Source organism: Myotis daubentonii, chromosome 3 (genome assembly GCF_963259705.1).
Source record: "Myotis daubentonii chromosome 3, mMyoDau2.1, whole genome shotgun sequence".
NCBI classification, from domain to species: domain Eukaryota; kingdom Metazoa; phylum Chordata; class Mammalia; order Chiroptera; family Vespertilionidae; genus Myotis; species Myotis daubentonii.
Genome location: NC_081842.1, coordinates 112,584,326 through 112,607,234, shown reverse-complemented (window position 1 = coordinate 112,607,234; position 22,909 = coordinate 112,584,326). Strand labels below are relative to the sequence as shown.

Below are 22,909 nucleotides of genomic sequence, written 5' to 3'. Positions count from 1 at the left end.
ATTATAGCTGAGCCTTGATTGCTGTTGGTGTCACTGGGAGGAATTGACCTCCAGGCCAATAGTTCAGCAATGAATTAATGGATGCTCAATAAAATAATTATTGATAAGGGGAAATAGTGGAGAGGAGGGTAAAATTGACACCATTGTAATTAATTCAGTTATTAATTAAATAACAGAAAAGGAGCAAAGGAAAGGCCATATAATATAGGCATGCCATTTGTGTTAGAAAGCATTTGACACTTTACAGGTCTGTTTGCCACAGATCCCAGGGGAAGGGACTGGACAAAGGAAGAATAGATGAATGCCCAGTGGGAGCAGGTCATTGGCCAGAATAGGCTTGGCCACTGCAAGGGTGGGAAATCTGAGGTACATAAGCTCCTAAAGAAAGGGAATTCCCTCTGTTGGCCCTCTTGTGCTCCTGGCTCTCTTGTTGTAGGTGGTGTGCTCCCCTGCATTCACCCACATGGTCCACAGCCATATGGACCCCACATACAAGAAACCGATGAACTAAATTAGTCTGATGCCCTGCTGGACTCAACTCCACCACAGAATGGAAATTCTGGACACTGGCTTTACTTTTAGCTCTGCTCAATCCCCAGCTGCACGTTTTCCAGATTTGATTTAAAGGAAATGGGACTTTGAAAATCAAGGGATATAATTCCATGCAAATAAAACTTTCTACCACGTATCATCTTCCTGTGGGTATTTTTTATAGCATCACCTCCCTTCTCAGTACCAAACTCCTATTTGGGATGCTGTTACAAAAATACTGTAGACTGATGGCTTAAACAACAAACTTTTATTTCTCACAGTTCTGGAGGCTAGTAAGCCCAAGAGCAAGGTGCTGGCCTATTCCTTCCCCAAAGTGCCTACCTCCAAATACCATCACATTGGGGTAATTAATTCATAAAAATATGAACTGTAGTATAAAATATGACATTCTTCCTTAAAGAAAGAGGAATTATCATAACTGCAAGATACAAGTTAATACCACAAAAACTTTGAACAAAAATTTAAAATGTCATATGATAAAAATAATTTTTTTTTAGTATTATAGAGCAGGTCCTGAAATGGGGTATAAGCAAATAAAAATGAAAGTTTATATAAATTTTCTGAATATAATTTTATTTTCTATAGAAAATATTAGACATTATTATAAGGAATAATATATATGTGTAAGAGTACAACTACATTTTCAAATACAAGGTAATTAGTATTTTAGAAAGCAGCAGTTTTTCCATTTTTTTAAAGCTAGCAGTCATGCATAAAAATGAACATTACAAGAAACTGAGTAGACAATTTTTGCCATGAAAAGATGAATATAATTAAAAACTGAGGCAGCTTTCTTTCACTTCATTAAGAAGTGTGGGTAAATGCCCTCATCTCAGAATAACCAAACCTAAGAGCACTCAGCTTATTATTATTATTTTTAATAAGAAGCAGAAGAACACGTTCCATTCAATGTACTGGTTGTGTTAAAAAGACACACAGTCCATGTCCAGATAGGCTGCTAAAGTGCAATAAAAGCAAGCGCATTTGTCACAGTATAGTCATTGATATAGTATGTTGTTAATTAGTTAATACAAACAAGTACAATTTATACTTTAACTAAATTGATCTTATATAATCTGTACTCATCCTACATAATCTGTAGAAAGTTTGTTTCATTATCTTTGCATAGATACAAATTTATCTATTACTTAAAAAAGCAGCAAAGCAATAGTAAGCAGTGTCAAAATTTATAGTTCTTGCTTTTACAAAGTGCTACTCACATTGTCACATTTTAAAATTTGAAAACAAAACTCCAACTCTTGCCATACAAACAGCACATTTTTTTTTATCAGGGATCTTCTTAAAAGAAAAAAGTTATCTCCTCTTTTTTACAGCAAAGGAGATACAAAGGTTCAATAGGCAATCTTAGAGATTTGGCTGAGAATATTTTATATAAAAGGCATCTGTGACCAAAAGAGGTTAAATGTATTAAACGCAAGCTTTTTATAAGGGCACCAATATCTCTAAATTGCTAAGATATCTAGAGTGGCTGTGGTCCTGGTCACCTTTTTTCCTGATAGTCTGACCTTGTCTTCATATACCAGGTGTACTGGTTAATAATAGCGAATTTTGTAATCAAAGAAAACATGATAATTTCAGAGAAACATCAAAAGTGCTTTATTCAAAGTAATGTCCATAGCTAGCTACACATTTCCCCCATCTTTCAGGTAATTTGTGGATACTGTCCCAATAGAACTTTCCTTGTTTTGAGGCAAACCATTCAGAGACACAATTTTCCACTTCTTCATACATTTTGAAATGCTGCTTAGAAACTGCTTGTGCCATTGATACGAACAAGTGTAATCTGAAGGAGCAAGGTCTGATTAATACAGCAGGTGGGTTAATACTTCACAGGCAAGATCTTTTAACGTGTCTTTAACTGATTTTGAAGTGTGCGATGGTGCGTTATCATGAAGCAAAATTACTTTGCCTTGTCTTCTGGCACATTCTGGTCATTTCACGATCAAAGCGTGGTTCAAATTGATTATTTGTTGTCAGTAGCGATCAGTATTAATGGTTTCACCTGGTTTTAGAAGCTCACAATACACACCTTCCTTATCCCACCAAACACAGAGCATTGTCTTCTTTCTGAAGTAATTTGGCCTTGCAGTCAATGTTGATGGTTGACCAGGGTCAACCCATGAATTTATGCATTTGGGATTCTCAAAATAAATCCACTTTTCATCACCAGTCACAATTCGACGCAAAAAAGACTTTCTTTCATGCCCTTGAAGCAACATTTTACTGATGACTTTTCAATTTTCCATTTGTCTTTCGTACAGTTGATGTGGCACCTATTTTCCTTCCTTTAAAATCTTTCCCATTGCTTGTAAATGATCGGAAATTGTTTGCTGAGCAACGTTTAATCTTTCTGCAAGTTGTTTTTGAGTTTGACATGCATCTTCATCCAATAATGCTTGTAATTATTGGTCTTCAAACTTTTTCAGTTGACCTGAACGTTCTTTGTCTTTCACATCGAAATCATCACTTTTAAAGCATTTAAACCAGCGTTCACAAGTATCTTGAGATGAAGCATGTTTCACTATAAGCTTCCCAAAGTATACAATAACTTTCAGTGGCACTTTTCTTCAAAATAAAGTAATGAATTAAAATTTCCCACAAATGCTCTCTTTTTTTTGGCATGAAATTCCACATTTTAAGCATAAATATATCTATGATGTTAATACCGTCAGCAAATTTGACATGAAGTTTTGAAGCTTGCTGTCAATACAACAAAATAGCATACATATCAAATCGCATATATATATATCAACATATGTTTAACTCCATCTAGGGAAAAAAATCTGCATTATTAACTGGTACACCTGGTATAAGGCAGTTCTTTGACTGTCCATGAACAAGGGGACAGGCATGGAAAACATAAACATTATGATAAAAAAGTTTTATTTGATATTGAAATCAAGTTTTCCATTGAAACTTTTATAAATTTTGCAAAATGAGGCGTTGATACATTAGCACAGGTAAAATGTTCCTTGTACAATAAAATAGAATACTTCTGCCTGCCTGCCTTTTGTTTTTAAAGATGAAGAATATTGTTCTTTTCACCTTGAGTCAAATTTGTCGTTGGTGAGAGGATATGTTGATGAACATTAGCTATTAATGTGAGAACTCTGGGATTCATTTTCCCCTATCTTATATTCAAGTGTTTTCCAGCTCATCATATCTACATTTACTGGGTTAATGAGTCAAAGCTTTTTCAGGATGAACTCCTAGTTTAACAAGTAGACAACGAGACAGATTCTCAACTGAAATGCACATTAGACTGTGTTCTTACACTCTCAGGCTGCCTGTCAGAGCTAACATGAAATAAAAGTAATCTGCAAAAGCAGGTAAATATATTTGCAAATAATTGAGGGTTGACTGTAAGCCCAATCCAACTTTTCTAACTTTTAAAAAACCATTAACTGCTGATTTTCTTTGTCCATCTATCTTGATGAATGTTGTGGTGATCTTTCAAAATACATGAAGTCCTGAAATTGGAAAAAGAGAGAGAGAGAGAGGGAGAGAGAGCATTATGTATATAAATACATAAATAATTTGATGTAATGCATAAAATATTATCCTTTATAATTTATCTGGCAATCCTCCCAGACCAGTTAAGAAATCTGATAAATCTTTATAAAGAGGACTTAATATAAAGAGCAGCAATTACATACTTAAAACTGTTGTTAGCCAATATGTTCTCCATTTGGAATACTAATTAAATTTTTATTGTTAAAGGAAAAAAACTTGATAATCAATATTAAATATGCTAAATATACCAAATGCAATATATTAGTGAGATATTTTGTGTAAATATTATCAATTTTATTTCTATGCTTTACTTATGACTATTAACCACTAATTAGTCAGAAATACAGCAAGGGGACTGCACCTAATAAATCTAAAGACAGTGTAACACCAAGCAGTACACTGACAGAGAGACAGTGAGGTGGAGAAAAAGGACATCAGCTTTAGAGTTATTTTATTTCGTTAAGAAGTCACAGGATAGGCTTTAAAAAATATCTATACTAATAAAAGGATAATATGCTAATTAGACCAGGAGACCTTCTGGACAAAGCCATGGTGGTGGGGCTGAGGCAGAGGCGGTTAGGGGTGATCAGGCCAGGAGGGGAGGGCAGTTGGGGGTGATCAGGACAGTGGGGGGGGGGCAGTTGGGGGCGAGCAGGCTAGCAGGCAGAATGGTTAGGGGTAATCAGGCAGTCAGCAGGTAAGCAGTTAGAAGCCAGTGGTCCTGGATTGTGAGTCGGACATCCCCCGAGGGGTCCCAGATTGGAGAGGGTGCAGGCCCGGCTGAGGGACACCCCACCCCCGTGCACGAATTTCGTGCACTAGGCTACTCGTCTATCTATAATAATAAAAGTGTCGTTCTGTACGACCTTCTGGAGGAAGTTGGGGTTCCAAGAGGAGCCTGGGTTCCGGGTGCCAGAGGGAAGCCGGTGCTGGCAGCCGAGGGAAGGAAGGCCTACTCTTGCACAAATTTTGTGCATCGGGCCTCTAGTGTGTGTGTGTGTGTGTGTATATATATATATATATATATATATTATTGATTTCAGTGAGAAAGGGAGAGGGAGAGAGAGATAGAAATATCAATGATGCGAGAGAATCATTGATCAGCTGCCTCCTCCACGCCCCATACTAGGGATCTAGCCTGCAACCTGGGCATGTGCCCTTGACCAGAATCGAACGTGGGACCCTTTAGTCCCCAGGCTGATGCTCTATCCACTGAGCGAAACTGACTAGGGCAGATAGGTTTTTTTTAAGTAATAAAAATAATTAATAACATGCCTAATACCTTCCAAGCACTCTCTTGCCCCTTTATTCATATGGTAGTTAACATTTATAACCTTGAAAATAGAAGTATTTTTATATTCATTTTATAGACAAGGAGATTGAGGCTTGCAAGTATAAACACTTTACAAAACATCTACACTAATAAAAGACAAAGATGCTAATTGACTGTACCTTCACTACACCCACCAGCCAATCAGAAGAGTATGCAAATTAACCCAACAAAGATGGTGGTTAATTTGCATACACAGGTGCCCAGCGAAGACTGAAGACAGTGTAGAAGGAAGCCAAGCACTGCAGAAGGGAGCCAAGAAGCGGAGAAGGGAACAGATCGGAGGTAGCAGAGATAGGTGCAGAGCTCAGGTAGCAGACACGGGAGGGAGCAAAGTGGTGGAGAAGGGAGGGAGCGAGGCGGCGGGGAAGGGAGCGAAGCCAGCCCCTGTGTGCTTCGCTCCCTTCTCTGCTTCACTCCGGTCTCAGGAAGCCCTATTCTTGCAGGAATAGGCCCGAGGAAGCCCTATTCTTGCAGGAATCTTCCTGCAACAGGCCTCTAGTGTAACTAATAAGTGGTAGAGACAGAACTTGGTCTAGTTTCAAAGCTATTGCCTTTCTACTACCCTGCTTCTTATCAGAAAGAATAATTCTCTCAAGATAACTCAAAAGCAAAAGACTTACAATGAGGAAGCAAGCTCCAAAAATCATAGCTTTCATCTTCACATCCAGGTCTAATGGGAAGTGAATGTCAAAGTGGTCAGCATTGCCCATGGCTGACATTAAACCATTCCACTTTCTAATAATACTGCCGATGTTAGAGACACCATCGATGGCTTTTACCTAGGAAGATAAGAATTAGACTTTATGGTAACTAATATTGTATATCTTATACTTCTCAGGCCAATGCTCTTTCTTCATCTTCAAATGAGTTATTAGGGAGGTATGACTTGAACTGATTTTTTTGAAGTTCTCCATATAGCAAAGGGTGGGAATTAGGGATTAGAATCTAGTCTACGGAAACACATGAGGCATGGCTCTGTGCACTTCACAAACTCCATATAAACACTTAAACTTATGTGTGCCAAACAAATCAATCTTAAATTATGCCAGGATCCCAAAGGACTTCAGCTTCCATAAGGGGAACACTGGCACTTGCCAGAGGGAAAACAGTCAGACACTGACTTTCAGTGATCAGAATGATTCCACACAGCCTGACCCTGAAATCTAGCTTATCTATATTTTCTATTTCTCCACATGGTCTTTTAAAAAATAAGCAATGCTTGATGACATGGTAAAGTAAACTGAGAACTAAGAGAAGTTATTGGGTGTCATGGGCAATACTAGAAGGAGCAATTTTAGATGATGAGCCTTGCTGAATTACAAGGCATTCAGAAAGGATTCCTAGAAGCTCATGAAATATTTCTAGGCATCTCTTTTGTCAGATTCACAGGATTATATGCAATCATTTTGTATCCATAAAGGCAAAACAAAAGGATTTTTCTTTTTCCTGAGAAAATGTTACAGCTATGAGTTTTATCTATGTTATCAGCATTGTCCTGTTTCCTGAGGACACAAACTTCTATTCTGCAAATAAGCAACATGCATAGCCTCGGGGGCCACAGGTTCTGTGAGAAGGTGGGCACTTTCATTCCTCAGGACATATTTTCTGATCCTGGAAATCTTTCGTAAAAAACAGTTAATTAAATACAACCAAGAATTAAATAGATGTATGTCAGGCTACTTACTCTCAGGATTAATGTTTTAATGGTTTCTCTTATCTTTACAAAACACTAAAATCATTTTAAAAGATCTTACATTTTAGAAAACATTAATCAATCCAGTAACAATAATTTGAAAATCACATAATGTCAACCAGTTAACTCCTCATACTAATTTATTGATTCACATGAAAAATGATCTAAACCAAATCATTCTGAACTGTGTTAGTACACGCAGAAAAAATAGAAGAAACATTATTTTTATATTTGTTTACCTCAAACACAGAATCTGAGCCACAGCCATAGGTTGAGCATGGCCCACGAATGCTCAGCACATTTTCTTTCTTCTCATTTTGGATGCTGTACACCGCCCGGCACAGGTTCCAGTGGTCCATAACAAAGCCAATGGTGATGCCAGGAGGACACTGCACCTCTAGCTGCAAGTGAAGCATGACAGAGGGGAGGATGTTATATACATATAAATACACATACACAAAACCCAGATGTATCCTTAATCCATTTGTGGACTGGGGAATTGTTACTCTGAACTGTCTTCCACTTTACCTGGCTATTTCTTAGGCTTGTATTTTAGTGAACAGCCTTGAGAAATGAGGTCATGATTCCCTCTGAGACAAAGTTACTAACTGTATAATGGCCAGTTCTCTAAGCTCGGTGTCCTCAGCTGTATATGTAGCATCTCTCTGGGCTCCCCCAAGTCAACCTCATAGAACTTGAAGACAAGGGGACTTGTGTAAACATGCTAATGCTCATGCTGCTTTATGTGCTTTAACAAAGATCATGTGTCTTATCTAGGTGTCTTACATCTTATGGCAGAATACACAGAAACAGTATCAAACCAACTTCTTAGATTTACATATCAGACATGACAATTATTGAAGAAAACAAACCAGAAAAGAATCATTCTGAAGCCTGTATGTTGGGAAAGCAACAGAATGTGTTATGGGTATATAAAACCATTTTAAAAGGAGTTTTAATGTTGTCCAATACTGTCTTTCAGCTAATTATCTTTATAGTATTCCTTTGGGAAGAACTAAGAACTTCATCTATACTAATAAAAGCCTAGGTGGTCGGCGGCACCCTCACATCATCACAAGATGGCCGACAGGGAAGGGCAGTTGTGGGCAATCAGGCCAGCAGGGGAGGGCAGTTGGGGGCAACCAGGTTCGAGGGGAAGGCAGTTGGGGGCGACCAGGCCAGTAGGGGAGGGCAGTTGGGGCCATCAGGCCAGCATAGAAGGGCAGTTTTGGGGCAATTGGGCCGGAAGGGGAGGGCAGCTTGGGGGGCGATCAGACTGGCAGGGGAGCGGTTAGGCATCAATCAGGCCGGCAGGGGAGTGGTTAGGGGGCAATCACACTGGCAGGCAGAAGCGGTTAGGGGTAATCAGGAAGGCAGGCAGGTGAGCAGTTATGAGCCAGCAGTCCTGGATTGTGAGAGGGATGTCCCAGATTGGAGAGGATGCAGGTCGGGCTGAGGCACACACACCCATGCACGAATTTTGTGCACCGGGCCTCTACTATCCTAATATATAAAAGCCCAGGATCGTAATGAACGATCACGACCGAAGGCTGACCAACCCGGAAGTCCTTCAGTCAGTGCTGCGTTGGGGCAACCCAGCACTGACTGCCCCACTGCAGCCTGGTGACCCAGCACTGACTGCCCAGAGGGCTGAGACCCAGAGAGAGAGGCAGGGTCTGATCCGCAGCCTCAGTGGCAGCTATTGATCATTAATTGCCTCTCTCTTTCTCTCCCTCTTTCTTTCCGGGCTCCACCAGCAGCCAGGCCTTTCTTTCTCTTGCAGCCTCTGCGGGGGCTGCTGTTCTGCCCTGCCTCTCTGATCAGGCCCGGAGATAGGCCCAGAGATGCTGAGTGGCATAGGAAATGACCAATCAGAACCAAATCTGGGTGCTGTGAAGAGCCAATGGCTGTCTAGGAGGCAGAGCTTTTGATGCTGACTGGCATAGAAACCAACCAATCAGAACCAAATTGGCCAGCAGAGAAGGGCAGTTGGGGGCGAGATCATGCCAGCAGGGGAGGGCAGTTAGGGGTGATCAGGCTGGCAGGCAGGTGAGCAGATAGGAGCTAGGCATCCCAGATTGCGAGAGGGATGTCTGACTTCTGGTTTAGGCCCGATTCCACAGGGTTCTGGCCTAAACTGTCAGTTGGACATCCCTCAAGGGGTCCCCAATTGGAGAGGGTGCAGGCTGGGCTGAGAGAACCCCCCCCCCCTCCATGCACAAATTTCGTGCACTGGGCCTCTAGTTTAATAATAACAAGAGTCACAAAATTAAATTATTTGTTAAAAGACCAAAGGAAAAGTTCTACTGATGATTTTCCTGGTGTTTTATATACTTTCTTAAGACTTTTGGGTCTCCTGCATCTCATCATAGGGCAAGACTACACATCTTCATGAATTGTCAAATTAAGATATTATTGTTCATATATATAAAATCACACACATATACAAACATAAATTTGATAGCTTCCTGGAACTGTGCTCTAAGTTGTCTTGAGATAAAAAAAAAAAATTTGTATGCAAATAAATTAGTTTTATAGTAATCTATATCATTCAACCATAAAAAGCAATGAACTATTGATACATGTCACAACTTGTATGAACCTCAAGGTAACTTATGTTGATAAAAGCCAGTCCTTAAAGGTTCCATACTATATGATTCTATTTCTATGATATTCTTGAAGTGACAGTTATAGAGATGGAGAACAGATTAGTGGTTGTTAGGGGTTAGGGCTGAAGAGAAGAGAAGAGGTAGGTGTGGTTATAAAGGAGTTTTTTATGGTAATAAAACTATTTGGTATTTGAATTGTGGTGGTGGATACAGGAATCTATATAGCTGATAAACCACACACATGTACCCATAAGCACATGTCAAACTGGCGAAATCAGAAAAAAATCTAGATAATGCTGTGGGACAAAAATTCCATATACTGGACTAAGGCTGTAATACTGATTTGTTTTACTCTATCCTGAATAACCATAATCATGGAAGGCTGCACCTATAGCAGTGGTTCTCAACCTTCTGGCCCTTTAAATACAGTTCCTCATGTTGTGACCCAACCATAAAATTATTTTCGTTGCTACTTCATAACTGTAATGTTGCTACTGTTATGAATCGTAATGTAAATATCTGGTATGCAGGATGGTCTTAGGCACCCTGTGAAAGGGTCGTTCGACTGCCAAAGGGGTTGCGACCTACAGGTTGAGAACCGCTGACCTATAGGCTTTGATTTACAAAGCCCACCTCATAAATTTAAAAAAACAAACAAAAACAAACAATGCTTACTAAATAAAAGCATTAAGGATAAGAGATGGAAATTCAACTCAAATATACAGACACACACAAACACACGTGACAGAAATGATAAAAAAGTAAGATATCTGACAACAGTAGTTAATATCCATTGAGCACTATAATATTTGTCAGGCACTGTTGTAAGAAATTGACATTTATTGCTATTTAATCTGCAAAATAATCATCCCATGAGCTAGGTGCTATTAATATCTCAATTTTAAAAGTGAATGCATAGAAAGGACTATCTATACTAATAAAAGGGTTAATGTGCTAATTAGACCGGGAGATCTTTCAGACATTCTTCCAGCCATGGTGGCGGGGCTGAGGGAGAGGCAGTTAGGGGCGATCAGGCCAGGAGGGGAGGGCAGTTGGGGGTGAGTAGGCTGGCAGTGGAGGGAAGTTGGGGGCCATGAGGCTGGCAGGGAAGGGCAGTTGGGAGCCATGAGGTTGGCCAGGAGGGCAGTTGGGGGCAAGCAGGCCAGCCAGGAGGGCAGTTGGGGGCCATGAGGCCGGCGGGGGGGGGGGGGGGAATTGGGGACCATGAGGCCGGCAAGGGGGGCAATTGGGAGAGAGCAGGCCGGCCGAGGAGGGCAGTTGGCGGCAATTAAGCCAGTGGGGGGGGGCAGTTGGGGGCAAGCAGGCCAGCAGGGGGGCACAGTTGGGGGTGAGCAGGCCGGCCAGGGAGGGCAGTTGGGGGTGATCAGGCTGGCAGGGGGGGCAGTTGTGGGCAAGCAGGCTGGCAGTGGGGGCAGTTATGGGCAATTAGGCCAGCAAGGGGAGGCTGTTGGGGGCGATCAGGCCAGCAGAATGGGGCAGTTGGTGGCAAGCAGGACGGCAGCAGGTGGCAGTTGGGGGTGATCAGGCCGGCAAGGGGGGGGGCAGTTGGGGACGAGAAGGTCAGTGTGGGCGGACATCCCCCAAGGGGTCAGACATCCCCTGAGGGGTCCCAGATTGGAGAGGGTGCAGGCGGGCTGAGGGACACCGCCCTATCCCCCGGCCCCGTGCACAAATTTTGTACACTGGGCCACTAGTCCTATCTAATAAAAGACAAAAAGGGTAATTAACCGTACCTCCACTATGCTTCCCATTGGCTAATCAGCAAGATATGCAAATTAACTGCCAGCCAAGATGGCGGCCGGCAGCCACGCAGCTGAAGCAAGCAGGAGGTTTGCTTGCTCCAGTGATGGAGGAAGCAAGGTTCCCGCCTGCCATGGCCCGGCTCTGAGCTCCAAAAGCAACATCTCCAAAAGCAACAGAGTTTCAATTATAGAAGCTAAACAAACCCCAGATACCTGCTTTCAGCCAGCCACAGCCTCAGAGCTGGGAGCACCAGTGAAGGCAACAGAGTTTCAATTATAGAAGGTAAATAAATCCCAGAATAAAAAAAAAAAAAGGTGAAGCTAGGAGCTTCAGTCGCAGGCCAGCCTGAAAACGGTCCTCAGCCCCTCACCCAGACTGGCCAGGTACCCCAGTGGGGACCCCCACCCTGAAGGTGGTGTGGCCAGCCTGAAAACAGCCATCAGCCCCTCACCCAAACAGGACCTCCACCCTGATCCGGGACACCCTTCACAGCAAACCAGCCGGCCCCCACCCGTGCACCAGGCCTCTATCCTATATAGTTAAAAGGTAATATGCAAATTGACCCTAACAGCAGAAAGACTGGGAATGACTGGTCACTATGACACACACTGACCACCAGGGGGCAGACGCTCAATGCAGGAGCTGCCCTCTGATGGTCAGTGCGCTCTCACAGGCAGGAGTTCTGCTCAGCGACAAGCCAGGCTGATGGCTGCCAGGACAGCAGTGGTGGAGGGAGCCTCCCCTGCCTCAGCAGTGCTAAGGATGTCTGACTGCAGCTTAGGTGTGCTTCCCGCTGGCAAGTGGACATCCCCCAAGGGCTGCCAGGCTGTCAGAGGGATGTCTGATTGCCAGCTTAGGCCCAATCCCCCGGGGTGCAGGCCTAAACCAGCAGGTGGTCATCCCCCAAGGGGTCCCAGACTGCGAGAGGGCACAGGCTGGACTGAGGGACCCCGACCCTGAGTGCACAAATTTTTGTGCACCGGGCCTCTAGTAGTATATAAATTACTATAGTAAATGCTATACTTATCATTTAAATACCACAGTAATTAAGGGGCTATTGCTCTGTCCAGTGTACAACACTGAGGCTCAAAGATGTTAAATAAATTGTCCAGATTTAAGTAGGTGGTATATCTGAAATTCAAGTTCTCTTAGACCTCTCTCTAAAACTGCTTTTATTTCCCTGTAGCAAACAACTTTCCTAGAACTAAACAGGTGTATAACAGTAACCAAACTAACTCAGAATATCTGCTTTTTAGTTCCAGCACCACCATTCACCATGTACACCATTAGCAGGCACACCAACAGGTACAGGTTGTGATGGGTAGAGTAAAAGTATCTAAAGGCCCTTCGAATTCTAAAAGTATTAGAGGCCTGGTGCACAAATTCATGCATAGGTGGGGTCCCTCAGCCTAGCTGGCGATCGAGGCCTATCAGGGGGGCTAGCTGGCAGGGGGGAGGGATCACAGGAGGTTGGCCAACTGGAGGGACTGTGGGAGGTTGGCTGGCCAGCCAGAGGGTGGGAAGAGGGGCTGTGGGAGGTTGGCTAGCCTGGGGGAGGGGCCATGGGCGGTTGGCTATGGGAGTGCACTGACCACCAGAGGGAAGCTCCTGTGTTGAGCATCTGCCCCCTGGTGGTCAGCACGCGTCATAGTGACTGGTTGACCAGTTGTTCCGATCATTCAATCGTAATGCTCGCTTAAGCTTTTATATATATATAGATATGTTTACATTTAGCATACCTTATCTGGGGACATTTAGGTAAATGTGTGACTCCTGTTTTAGGTGATAGGTAAACTTCTAATTCAGTAGACACAGCTCATAGAATTCTGGTCACTAAATAAATAATTTTGCTTTACCCACCCATTAACACTAAAGAGCATAAACCCAAGAAAAAGCTCTTTGTGATTTGCCTTAGGTGAGAAAATTTGGCTTCCTCCCTTCTCACTGACCTGCTGCATTCTGACTGGCAGGGCCAGTGAAAACCCCCCAGTGTAGTTTTGCAAAGAGCACAGCCATGTGTGAATAGCTGGATCAGAAAGAAATAATGGATTAGACTTCCATTCTCTAACCTCTTGCCTTGTGGAGGGACAACAGAAGCAACAGCAGGTGCATCTGAAGGGTCTCTGCATTGTCATGATTTCTCGGCCCATAAAGTCAGTGACCCGGAGGACAAAGGGCCTTAGTGTTCGGTAAGCATTCCTGGTAAAGTCGTCTGTGTCTTCGGTTACAATGTACACCATCTGGTCCAGGTTGTTTTTAATATCATATTTATTATTAGTTTCAAAACATGTTATCACTGAAAAATAAAATGATGAAAGCATCTTACATTAGAAGTAGTTAAGTGGTTCTCAAAAAGGGGAAGAAGAGATATAAACCTCCAATTATTAAAAACAAATGAAGTTATGGAGATGTAATATACAGTATAGGAAACAGTCAATAATATTGTAATAACTTTGTATGGTGACAGAAGATAACTAAATTTATTCTGGTGATCACATCATAAGGAATATACATGTTGAATCACTATGCTGTACAACTGAAACTAATATAATTTACATGTCAACTATCCTATATAATAAAAGAGAAACATGCAAATTGACCTCCATGATGCCCACAAGCCACGCCCACCGGTCAATGAGTGGTATGCAAATTAACCCAACAAAGATGTTGGGTTAATTTGCATACACAGGGACGAGGCAGCCAAGGGCGGGGCAGATACTTCCCCCATGTTGCCATGGCGATGCTGGGGAAGTTCCTGCCCAAGCATGGGTGCGGGGGAGCCGGGGCGGGGTGGTGCATGCAGATACAGTGGAAGCTCCTGCCTGGCTGGCACACGCACGCAGGCACCAGGGAGCCTGGGTTGGGGCGACGTGCGTGGAAGCCGGGGAAGCTCCCGCCCCACTGGAGTGCGTGCGTGGGCGCCGACGGAGGTTCTCGCTCTGCGACCACTTGCGCACGCGCTGGCACTAAAAGGCTTGTGTCCCCGGGACAGGCATCCTTGGGAGCCAGGCCACCCCTAGCCTGTAGGCCCACGCCTAGGCCCAGAGCAGCTGGGGTCCCGGAACATGATAGAGGGTGCATGTCGGGCTGAGGGGACTCCCCCCACCCCCGTGCACGAATTTTGTGCACTGGGCCCCTAGTACTTTAATAAAAAATAAGTCCTTGTTGGGGCTTAAAGTAGAATAGCTTTGATAAAATTTCAGGTAAAATATGTATAATTTATTAGAATGTTAAAATAATTTGTGTACCTTATAAGCAAGTAATTTTAAAAATTTGAAACACTTATTTTAAGAAGTCCAGTGTAAAATAATTTTTAAACCTTTCCCACATAAGCAAAGATTGAAACAATATTCTGAGAGTACTTGAATTCAGAAAACAATTATATAACCATATAAGTGAATAAGACATTGGGCTAGAACTTAGCAGATTTGCAGCTCTGCCACTGATTAGCTAACTATGATGTGCCTGACTAATTTAGATTCTGGTTCCTTATTTTGCTCATCCATGAGGAGTTAACATGGAGGAGCTGGGATGGGTAAAGGCAGGGCAGTTGTCCAGATAAAATGTAAATCTTTGCAAAGTCTGAAACTTACATATGATGCATACATATATAAAATTATACAATACTTTCATTACTTTCCTGAAAAGAGGATATCATTTTCTCTTTGAATCACTAAAAAGTGGTCAATATAAATAAGGACATAGACATTGGATAATGCGCATTTCCACCTGGTTCAAATACTGCCAATCACTACTGAACTAATTATACATACTTTCCAGAGGTTCAAAATGCTGAAGAACATGTATGTTGTCCAACTGTTGGGATAAAAAAAAGCAATTAGGAGAGCTAGAAATAACATTATTAAATCAAATCAGCATTAGAAAAGAAACTGATGAGATAGGTATTAAAATAGATCAATTGATACCAAAATATATTTTTGAAATAGAATGGAATAAAAAACATTTTGATCAAGTGGAATCAGCTTATGTGCACCTGACCAGGTGGTTACTAGAGCTATGGAGATAGAAAAAACACTTTTCTCCAGTTCCACTGTAAAAGACTGGTACACTTGTCTAAAATTTCAGAAAATCACCTCCCACCACAGTAACAGAATTAGAAGCAGCTGGGCTGATACAGGTTGTCCCTAGCTTAGTTCCTACTCAGTGGTCTCTCCAGCATGCCACTCAGACTGGCAGTGCACAGGAACTTCAGGACCTTTTGACAAAGACCAGCCATAGAGAAAGAAATGTTCTCAGTGGCTTAGGGAGAGTGAATCAGCCGGGGTGGATTCTGCTCCATACAGGAGTGTCCAATTTTATAACATTTCCCAGGAACTTCTGAGAGATTAACAAACTAATTTCCACTTACTTGAGCTATTAAACACTAAGACCTTCCCTAGGTGTACACTTTAATTCTGGGAGGGTCTGAGAGGACAGGAAGCACGTGAATGGACAGGATGAGAGCAAAGGAGAGGAAACTTTCTGGGATGGGATCCCTTCAACAGGGAGGTTGAGAATACAATTAAAAAAATGTCTAATTTCACTTAGGAAGCACTCTAAAGAGAGACAGTTTAATGGGCCCATTGTCAGTTATACTTAAGAACATGCTGGCAGAAGAGAAAAAACTCCTTGAGGATGGACTGATTATATCAATATAATTTTAGATAATAAAGATCATTAGACCATTCCAAATCCCTGAGTCCAGAACACTGCCTGAAATGCTACATTTCACCAAATATTTGTTGAATACATTAATTAATGAAAAATACACCAATGTGATTAATAAATAACAATTAAAATTATAACTTGACATGAATGTTTTGTAGTGATTGTTTATAAGAGGGTATAGAGCAGCGGTTCCCAACCTTTTTTAGCCAAGCCCCACCTAAGCATCTCTAAAATCCTGATGCACCCCTTGTGACATATAATTCTTATTATTCAAAAAAGTGAACTCCTATTCATGTGGAGGAAGCCTAAAAGGCCATTAACTTGCTCTAAAAAAGCTTCCAAAGAACATGACATCCATGAAAGAGAAAAATAAAAGAACGAAAGGACAGCTGAAGTACTGAGGAAGAAATCACTAAGAAATTGTTAAAAAAAATAATATGAAGTGATATGAAAAAATACCAAATAAAGTTTCAAAACATATAATAGAGAACTGAAATGCATAAATATGTGACAATATATATTTATATACTGCATATGAGGCCCCTATAACCATAAATGCAAAAAAAATTCACTGTTATTAACTCATTCTCGAATTGCCCCCCTTAAAAATCAAATTGCTCCCCTACAGGGTGTGTGCCCCACGTTGGGAACCACTGCTATAGAGAGAACATAATCCTTCCTTCATTCAAAACTTTTCTTGTATGAAAACAAAATCAGGTGAGGGGTTTAAACATGCTTTAAAAATATCAAAAGTGGCCACTAAGGCAGGTCATGGCCCCTTTAAAAATCTAGAAAGTTAAAATCTAGGATTAAGTAAAAATATTCACTGTATGTTAAAAGCATCCACTGCTGAACAAAATTTTCTAAGGACATGACATCCATTAATGTGAAAGAAGTTTGACCAATAAGATAGTATGGCTGTTAAGAAACAGCTCTAACAAACTGGTGGAGTCATGGGCTAAGCCAATACTCTAGAAATAACATAATCCTGCTACTGTGAATGCTATAATCTTGATAGTTCTGATAAAGATTCATGTGATCTGCATATGAGATGGCAGAAAGGGTAGGATAAAGAAAATGATAAAGAAGATGATGGGACAAACACAAATACAAAACAAATAAACAAAAACCAACCAACCAAACAAACATGAAGATGAAGGACTCTATGTCTTCTGCTCACATACAAGGTGTTTTATCTAATAAATCCACAAAACTATCATCCATTGGGTGGGCCCTGTGTGCCAAAAATATTAGGCACATTACAAACCTATTCAAGGTTGTAGAGTAAGGGGGGAGCAGAGCTAGAATTAAAATCCAGGTTTGTCTGGCTCCAAACCTGTTTTGTTTCTTTTTCTTTTAACTCAAAATATTCCTGAAAGGAAAAACAGAATTTATGAAATATGATAATGTAACATTAGTCAGAGTAATAGAAGAAAATGAGAAAGTTTTTTGTATTTTTAAAATTTAAATTCTTTTTTGTTTAAAGTATTACATGAGTCTCCTTCCCCCCACCATTGACCTCTCCCATCCCCCAGCACATGCCCTCACCCCCGCCCCCCAGTGTCTGTGTCCATTGGTTATGCTAATATGCATGCATACAAGTCCTTTGGTTGATCTCTTACACCCTCACACCCTGCCTTCCCTTATAGGTTGGACAGTCTGTTCGATGCTTCTATGTCTCTGGTTCTATTTTTGTTCATCAGTTTATGTTGTTCATTATATTCCATATATGAGTGATATCATGTGATATTTATCTTTCTCTGACTTATTTCGCTTAGCATAATGCTCTCCAGTTCCATCCATAATGTTGCAAATGGTAAGAATTCCTTTTTTACAGCAGTGTAGTATTCCATTGTGTAGATGTACCAGTTTTCTAATCCACTCATCTGTTGATGGGCACTTAGGCTGGAGAAACTGTTTTTTTAATTTTTTAAAAAATATATTTTATTGATTTTTTACAGAGAGGAAGGGAGAGGGATAGAGAGTTAAAAACATCGATGAGAGAGAAACATCAATCAGCTGCCTCTTGCACACCTCCTATTGGGGATGTGCCTGCAACCAAGGTACATGCCCTTGGCCGGAATCGAACCCGGGACCCTTCAGTCTGCAGGCCGACGCTCTATCCACTGAGCCAAACCGGTCAGGGCTGTTTTTTTAATATTTAAGTGAACAATATTGAAGCTATACATTTTCAAAAGAGAAATGACTCCAGATCTATGATTTCCAAGGACAATTTGAGTTATTTATCTGGTATAATAAAAGATTTTCCAAAATTGAGTAACTTATACATATTTTATAAGGTGCTAAAATAATACAGTGGTAGTTTACTCTAGCACTTTACCTGAATGACTGGCTTTGCATTTTGTCATTATTTTGTCAAAACAACAACTTAATAAGAATTTTGGCTCATTTAACCCCTTGAGTGCTGGGGAGCATGATCGCGCTCCTCCTGTCTTTCGCCAAAAGTGCCGGGAGCGCTATCAAAGGTTAGAAATGGCGTCCAGTTCTAAGTCTGCTTTTATTAGTGATGATGATATTGCTAAATATGTGAATGTAGTAAAGGTTTCCTTAAGTTTTTGAATATGTAACTTCATTTACTTGCGATTCATAATTTTTTTCCTAAACTGCTGTAAAATCAGCAAAAATGCCTTGGCAATTTTAGCATAGTTCCTAGGATATTGGTTGGTACTCAAAGGGTTAAAATCCAAATTTTCCTGATCCAACAGTACTGACTTGCAATACATTGTAGCCATGGTTTCAATGCAAAGGATTATCAAAGTCTTTCTCATTATATAAAACTGAAAAGAAAAGATATCAACTTAAAGGAGTATTTGGATGACTATGTGGGAAGACAAGTATTGAATAGGCAATTCCCTTACTTGTGATTCCTTTCAACACTTCCTTTTTCTAAAAGTAAAACATGGCTCAGTTGTTTCTAAGGGACTTCCAAAACTAGCTTCATCTTATTTTCATTAAGCAATCCTTTTTAGTTTTTGACATGGTTTTGAAACATACCATTTAGTACAGCAACCTAGCAAATTGCCATTTCTGATCTGGACATCCGTAGCTCCAGAATGTCCACATAGGTGGAAATTATAGAGTCACTGTACTATGAGAAGTGGTTCTTTGGAATTTGGCCTGAAGCCATATCTTTGGTAGGTCCCCTATTTTTATTTACATTGCATGTATTTTTTGGGGGAAGAGGCATGGATGATGAAAGCTACGGGTGGTGAGAAAAGGTAATGGGCTAAGGCACTCAGTAACTCATTCACTATATACTGTTTTGTTCTTTTTTTATGTTGCTTTTCTTCATGTTAACTCTACTTCTTTGCAAATGGCACCCCGATTAGGATCTTTGTTAGTTTTTCTTATATTCGTATTCCTATATTTTAAACTGCCTTTGACAGGGCATCATAAATGTCTTAAAATTCAACATATAACCTTTAGAAAAACCATACTCATCCCACCAAAACCACCCCTATTCTCTCTGACCTCCTTTCACATTTCTAAAATTAGTACCATCACTCTTAATCTCACAAATTAGATATCTGTCATTACTAGTTTGTTACTTTACCCACTCAAATTTAGTCTTTTGTCTCTTATTGAATCCCCAGTCATACTTCATTAGAAAATATAAATTGGATTTGTATAAAGTACCTGGGTGAAGTATTCCAGACCAGGAGGGCAGTCTGGCATAAGAGTTGGCCCTGGCATCCATGTTATTGGAGCAGACTGACTTGGCACTGGATAGTTGCCAGGCTGGTACTGGATAGGATGGGTACCACCAGTTGGCTGGCAGTACGGGAAGGCACTGGGCTGCTGTGGATTATAATATCCCATAGGCACGCCCCTTGGGTAGCCTGCAGGTGGAAGAACAGATGCTCCAGGGGGTCCTGTGTTAAAAAATAAATGAAAGTATTAGATATCATTAATACTGCAATATATTGGAAGTTAGCATGACTTTTTACATTAAGATGTTATGAATCCCATAACATCCACTTAGAAATAACAAGATGTTCTAACTTCCGACTATGTACTATTGTATTAACACTGTTCTAATGGTATTGCATATCAATTTATTTAGTCCTCTTAAATTTTATGAGATAATTATTCTTATTTCAAAGGTGTAGAAATAAGGCTGAAACATGAAGTAACATGTTAAACTCTCTATGCATTAGGTTTGTTCCTCCTTTGAAGAAATAATATATCTACTTCATTAGGCTGTAGTGGATTACCACAAGACTAGCACATAATTAGTACAGTAAATTTCTGTTAAACCTCACAAAGATAATAAGGTCTACTTTAAAGGAGTACTTTTAATGACTGCTATCTAATTCCAGAAAGGCTTCACAACTCATCCCTATTAACAGTCATTTCCATCCCCTGGCCCCCTCCTCAGTTCCTGGAAACAACTATCTCTACAGACTTGCCTAATGTAGATATTTCATATAAATGAAATCATAGATGTAGCCTTTGTGTCTGGTTTCTTTCACTTAGTACCTATGTTGTAGCATTCTTTTTACCTTACTCTTTTTTTATATTCAATTAATTTTGAATTTACTGTAATGCTCTTTTATGTTTATTGAGAAATAATTTACATATAGTAAAAGTCACCCTTTTTGGTGTACAGTCAATGAATTTTCACAAACTTATGCAGTCAGGCAAGATACAGAACATTTCCAGGACCCCAAAAGTTTCCTTCAAACCCCTTTGTAGATCATTCCTTTTTTAAAAATTCTTTTTGTTTTACTTTTTATGGGCAACTAATATTTCACTGCATGGATATATCACATTTTATATATCATGTAATCATTTGATGGACATTTGGATTGTTTCTACTTTCTGGCTATTATTATAAGTAACACTGCAGTGCACATTGGTGTACAAATACAGATATATATATATATACATACACATATATATACGTATTTATGTGTATATTACAGATATATATATATACACACACACATATATACGTATATATATGTATGTGTATATATATACATATATATATGTGTATATATATATGTATATGTATATATATCTGTAATATATATATATTAGAGGCCTGGTGCACAAAAATTTGTGCACTCAGGGGTAGGGGGTCCCTCAGCCTGGCCTGTGCCCTCTCACAGTCTGGGAACCCTCAGGGGTGACCACTTGCTGGCTTAGGCCTGCTCCCCGGGGGATTGGGCCTAAGATGGCAATCAGATATCCATCTGACAGCCCGGCAGCCCTCAGGGGATGTCCATTTGCCAGCGGGGAGCAGACCTAAGCTGCAGTCAGACATCCTTAACGCTGCTGAGGAGGCAGGAAAGGCTCCCACCACCACTGCTGTCCTGGCAGCCATCAGCCTGGCTTGTCGCTGAGCAGAGCTCCCCCCTGTGAGAGCGCACTGACCACCAGAGGGCAGCTCCTGCATTGAGTGTCTGCCCCCTGGTGGTCAGTGTGTGTCATAGTGACCAGTCATTCCCAGTCTTTCTGCTGTTAGGGTCAGTTTGCATATTACCCTTTTACTATATAGGATAGAGGCCTGGTGCACGGGTGGGGGCCAGCTGGTTTGCCCTGAAGGGTGTCCCGGATCATGGTGGGGGTCCCGCTTGGGTGCCTGGCCAGCCTGGGTGAGGGGCTGAGGGCCATTTTCAGGCTGGTGGGCAACTGAAGCTCCCAGCCACTGCTTTTTCACTTTTTTTTTTTATTCTGGGATTTATTTACCTTCTATAGCTGTCATTTGAGCTGAGAGCTGGCTATACAGCTCTGAGGTCTGGCTCCAGCTCTGAGGCCATGGCTGGCTGAAAGCAGGTATCTGGGGTTTGTTTAACTTCTATAATTGAAACATTATTGCTTCAGGAGCTCAGAGCTGGACCACGGCAGGCGGGGAACCTTGGCTTCCTCCATACTGGAGCGAGCAAGCCTCCTGCTCACTTCAGCTGCGTGGCTGCAAGCCGCCATCTCTGTTGGCAGTTAATTTGCATATCCTGCTGATTAGCCAATGGGAAGTGTAGCAGAGGTATGGTCAATTACTATGTTGTCTATTATTAGATAGGATATGTACATACATACACAGTGGGGCCTTGACTTACGAGTGTCCTGACTAAGGAGTTTTTTTGAGATACCAGCTGTCTCTCGGCCTATTTTTTGCATTGAGTTGATAGTAATTTGAGTTAACAAGCTCCTTAATGAGCTCCTTAACGAGCTCAGTCTCGGAATGAATTAAACTCGTAAGTCAAGGCCCCACTGTGTGTGTGTGCGTGTGTGTGCGTGTGTATATACACATATATATATATTAGAGTTGGCAAATGGTAACTCCATGTTCAACTTTTGGGGGAACTGTCAAACTATTTTCTAAAGGGCTTCACACTCCCATTAGAAGTGTATGAGGGCTCTAATTTGTCCACATCCTCACCAATACTTATTATCTTTTATTTTAGTTATTTTACTGAGTGTGAAGTGGTATCTATTGTGTTTTCTTTAAAAATCTATTTTTATTGATTTTAGAGAGAGAGGAAGATAGATATAGAGAGAGAAACATTGATGAGAGAGGAACATTGATTGGTTGCCTCCTGCATGCCCCCTATTGGGGATTGAGCCTGCAACCTGGTCATGTGCCCTGACTGGGAATTGAATAGGTGACCTTTTGGTGCATGGGTTGATGCTCAAACATTGAGGCACACCAGCCAGGCTCCTATTGTGCTTTTGATTTGCATTTTCCTGATGACTAATGATGATGAGCACCATTCCATGTACTTACTGGAC

The 22,909-nt window shown here is 41.1% G+C and overlaps 1 protein-coding gene across 6 annotated transcripts in view; it reads right to left on the bottom strand.

Moving 5' to 3' along the window:
• Positions 1 to 1,991: 1,991 nt before the first annotated feature.
• PLSCR4 (phospholipid scramblase 4) overlaps positions 1,992 to 22,909 on the bottom strand; it is a 67,619-nt gene continuing 46,701 nt past the window's right edge. For all 6 annotated transcript variants that reach the window (XM_059688216.1, XM_059688219.1, XM_059688215.1 and 3 more), the window contains 6 exons: positions 19,811 to 20,046; positions 15,259 to 15,301; positions 13,555 to 13,781; positions 7,352 to 7,513; positions 6,040 to 6,198; positions 1,992 to 4,043 (listed from right to left, as the gene is read on the bottom strand). In XM_059688216.1, the coding sequence (XP_059544199.1) occupies positions 3,999 to 4,043; positions 6,040 to 6,198; positions 7,352 to 7,513; positions 13,555 to 13,781; positions 15,259 to 15,301; positions 19,811 to 20,046 (872 nt within the window). In that variant the 3' untranslated portion in view covers positions 1,992 to 3,998. The remainder of the gene's footprint in view (positions 4,044 to 6,039; positions 6,199 to 7,351; positions 7,514 to 13,554; positions 13,782 to 15,258; positions 15,302 to 19,810; positions 20,047 to 22,909) is intronic.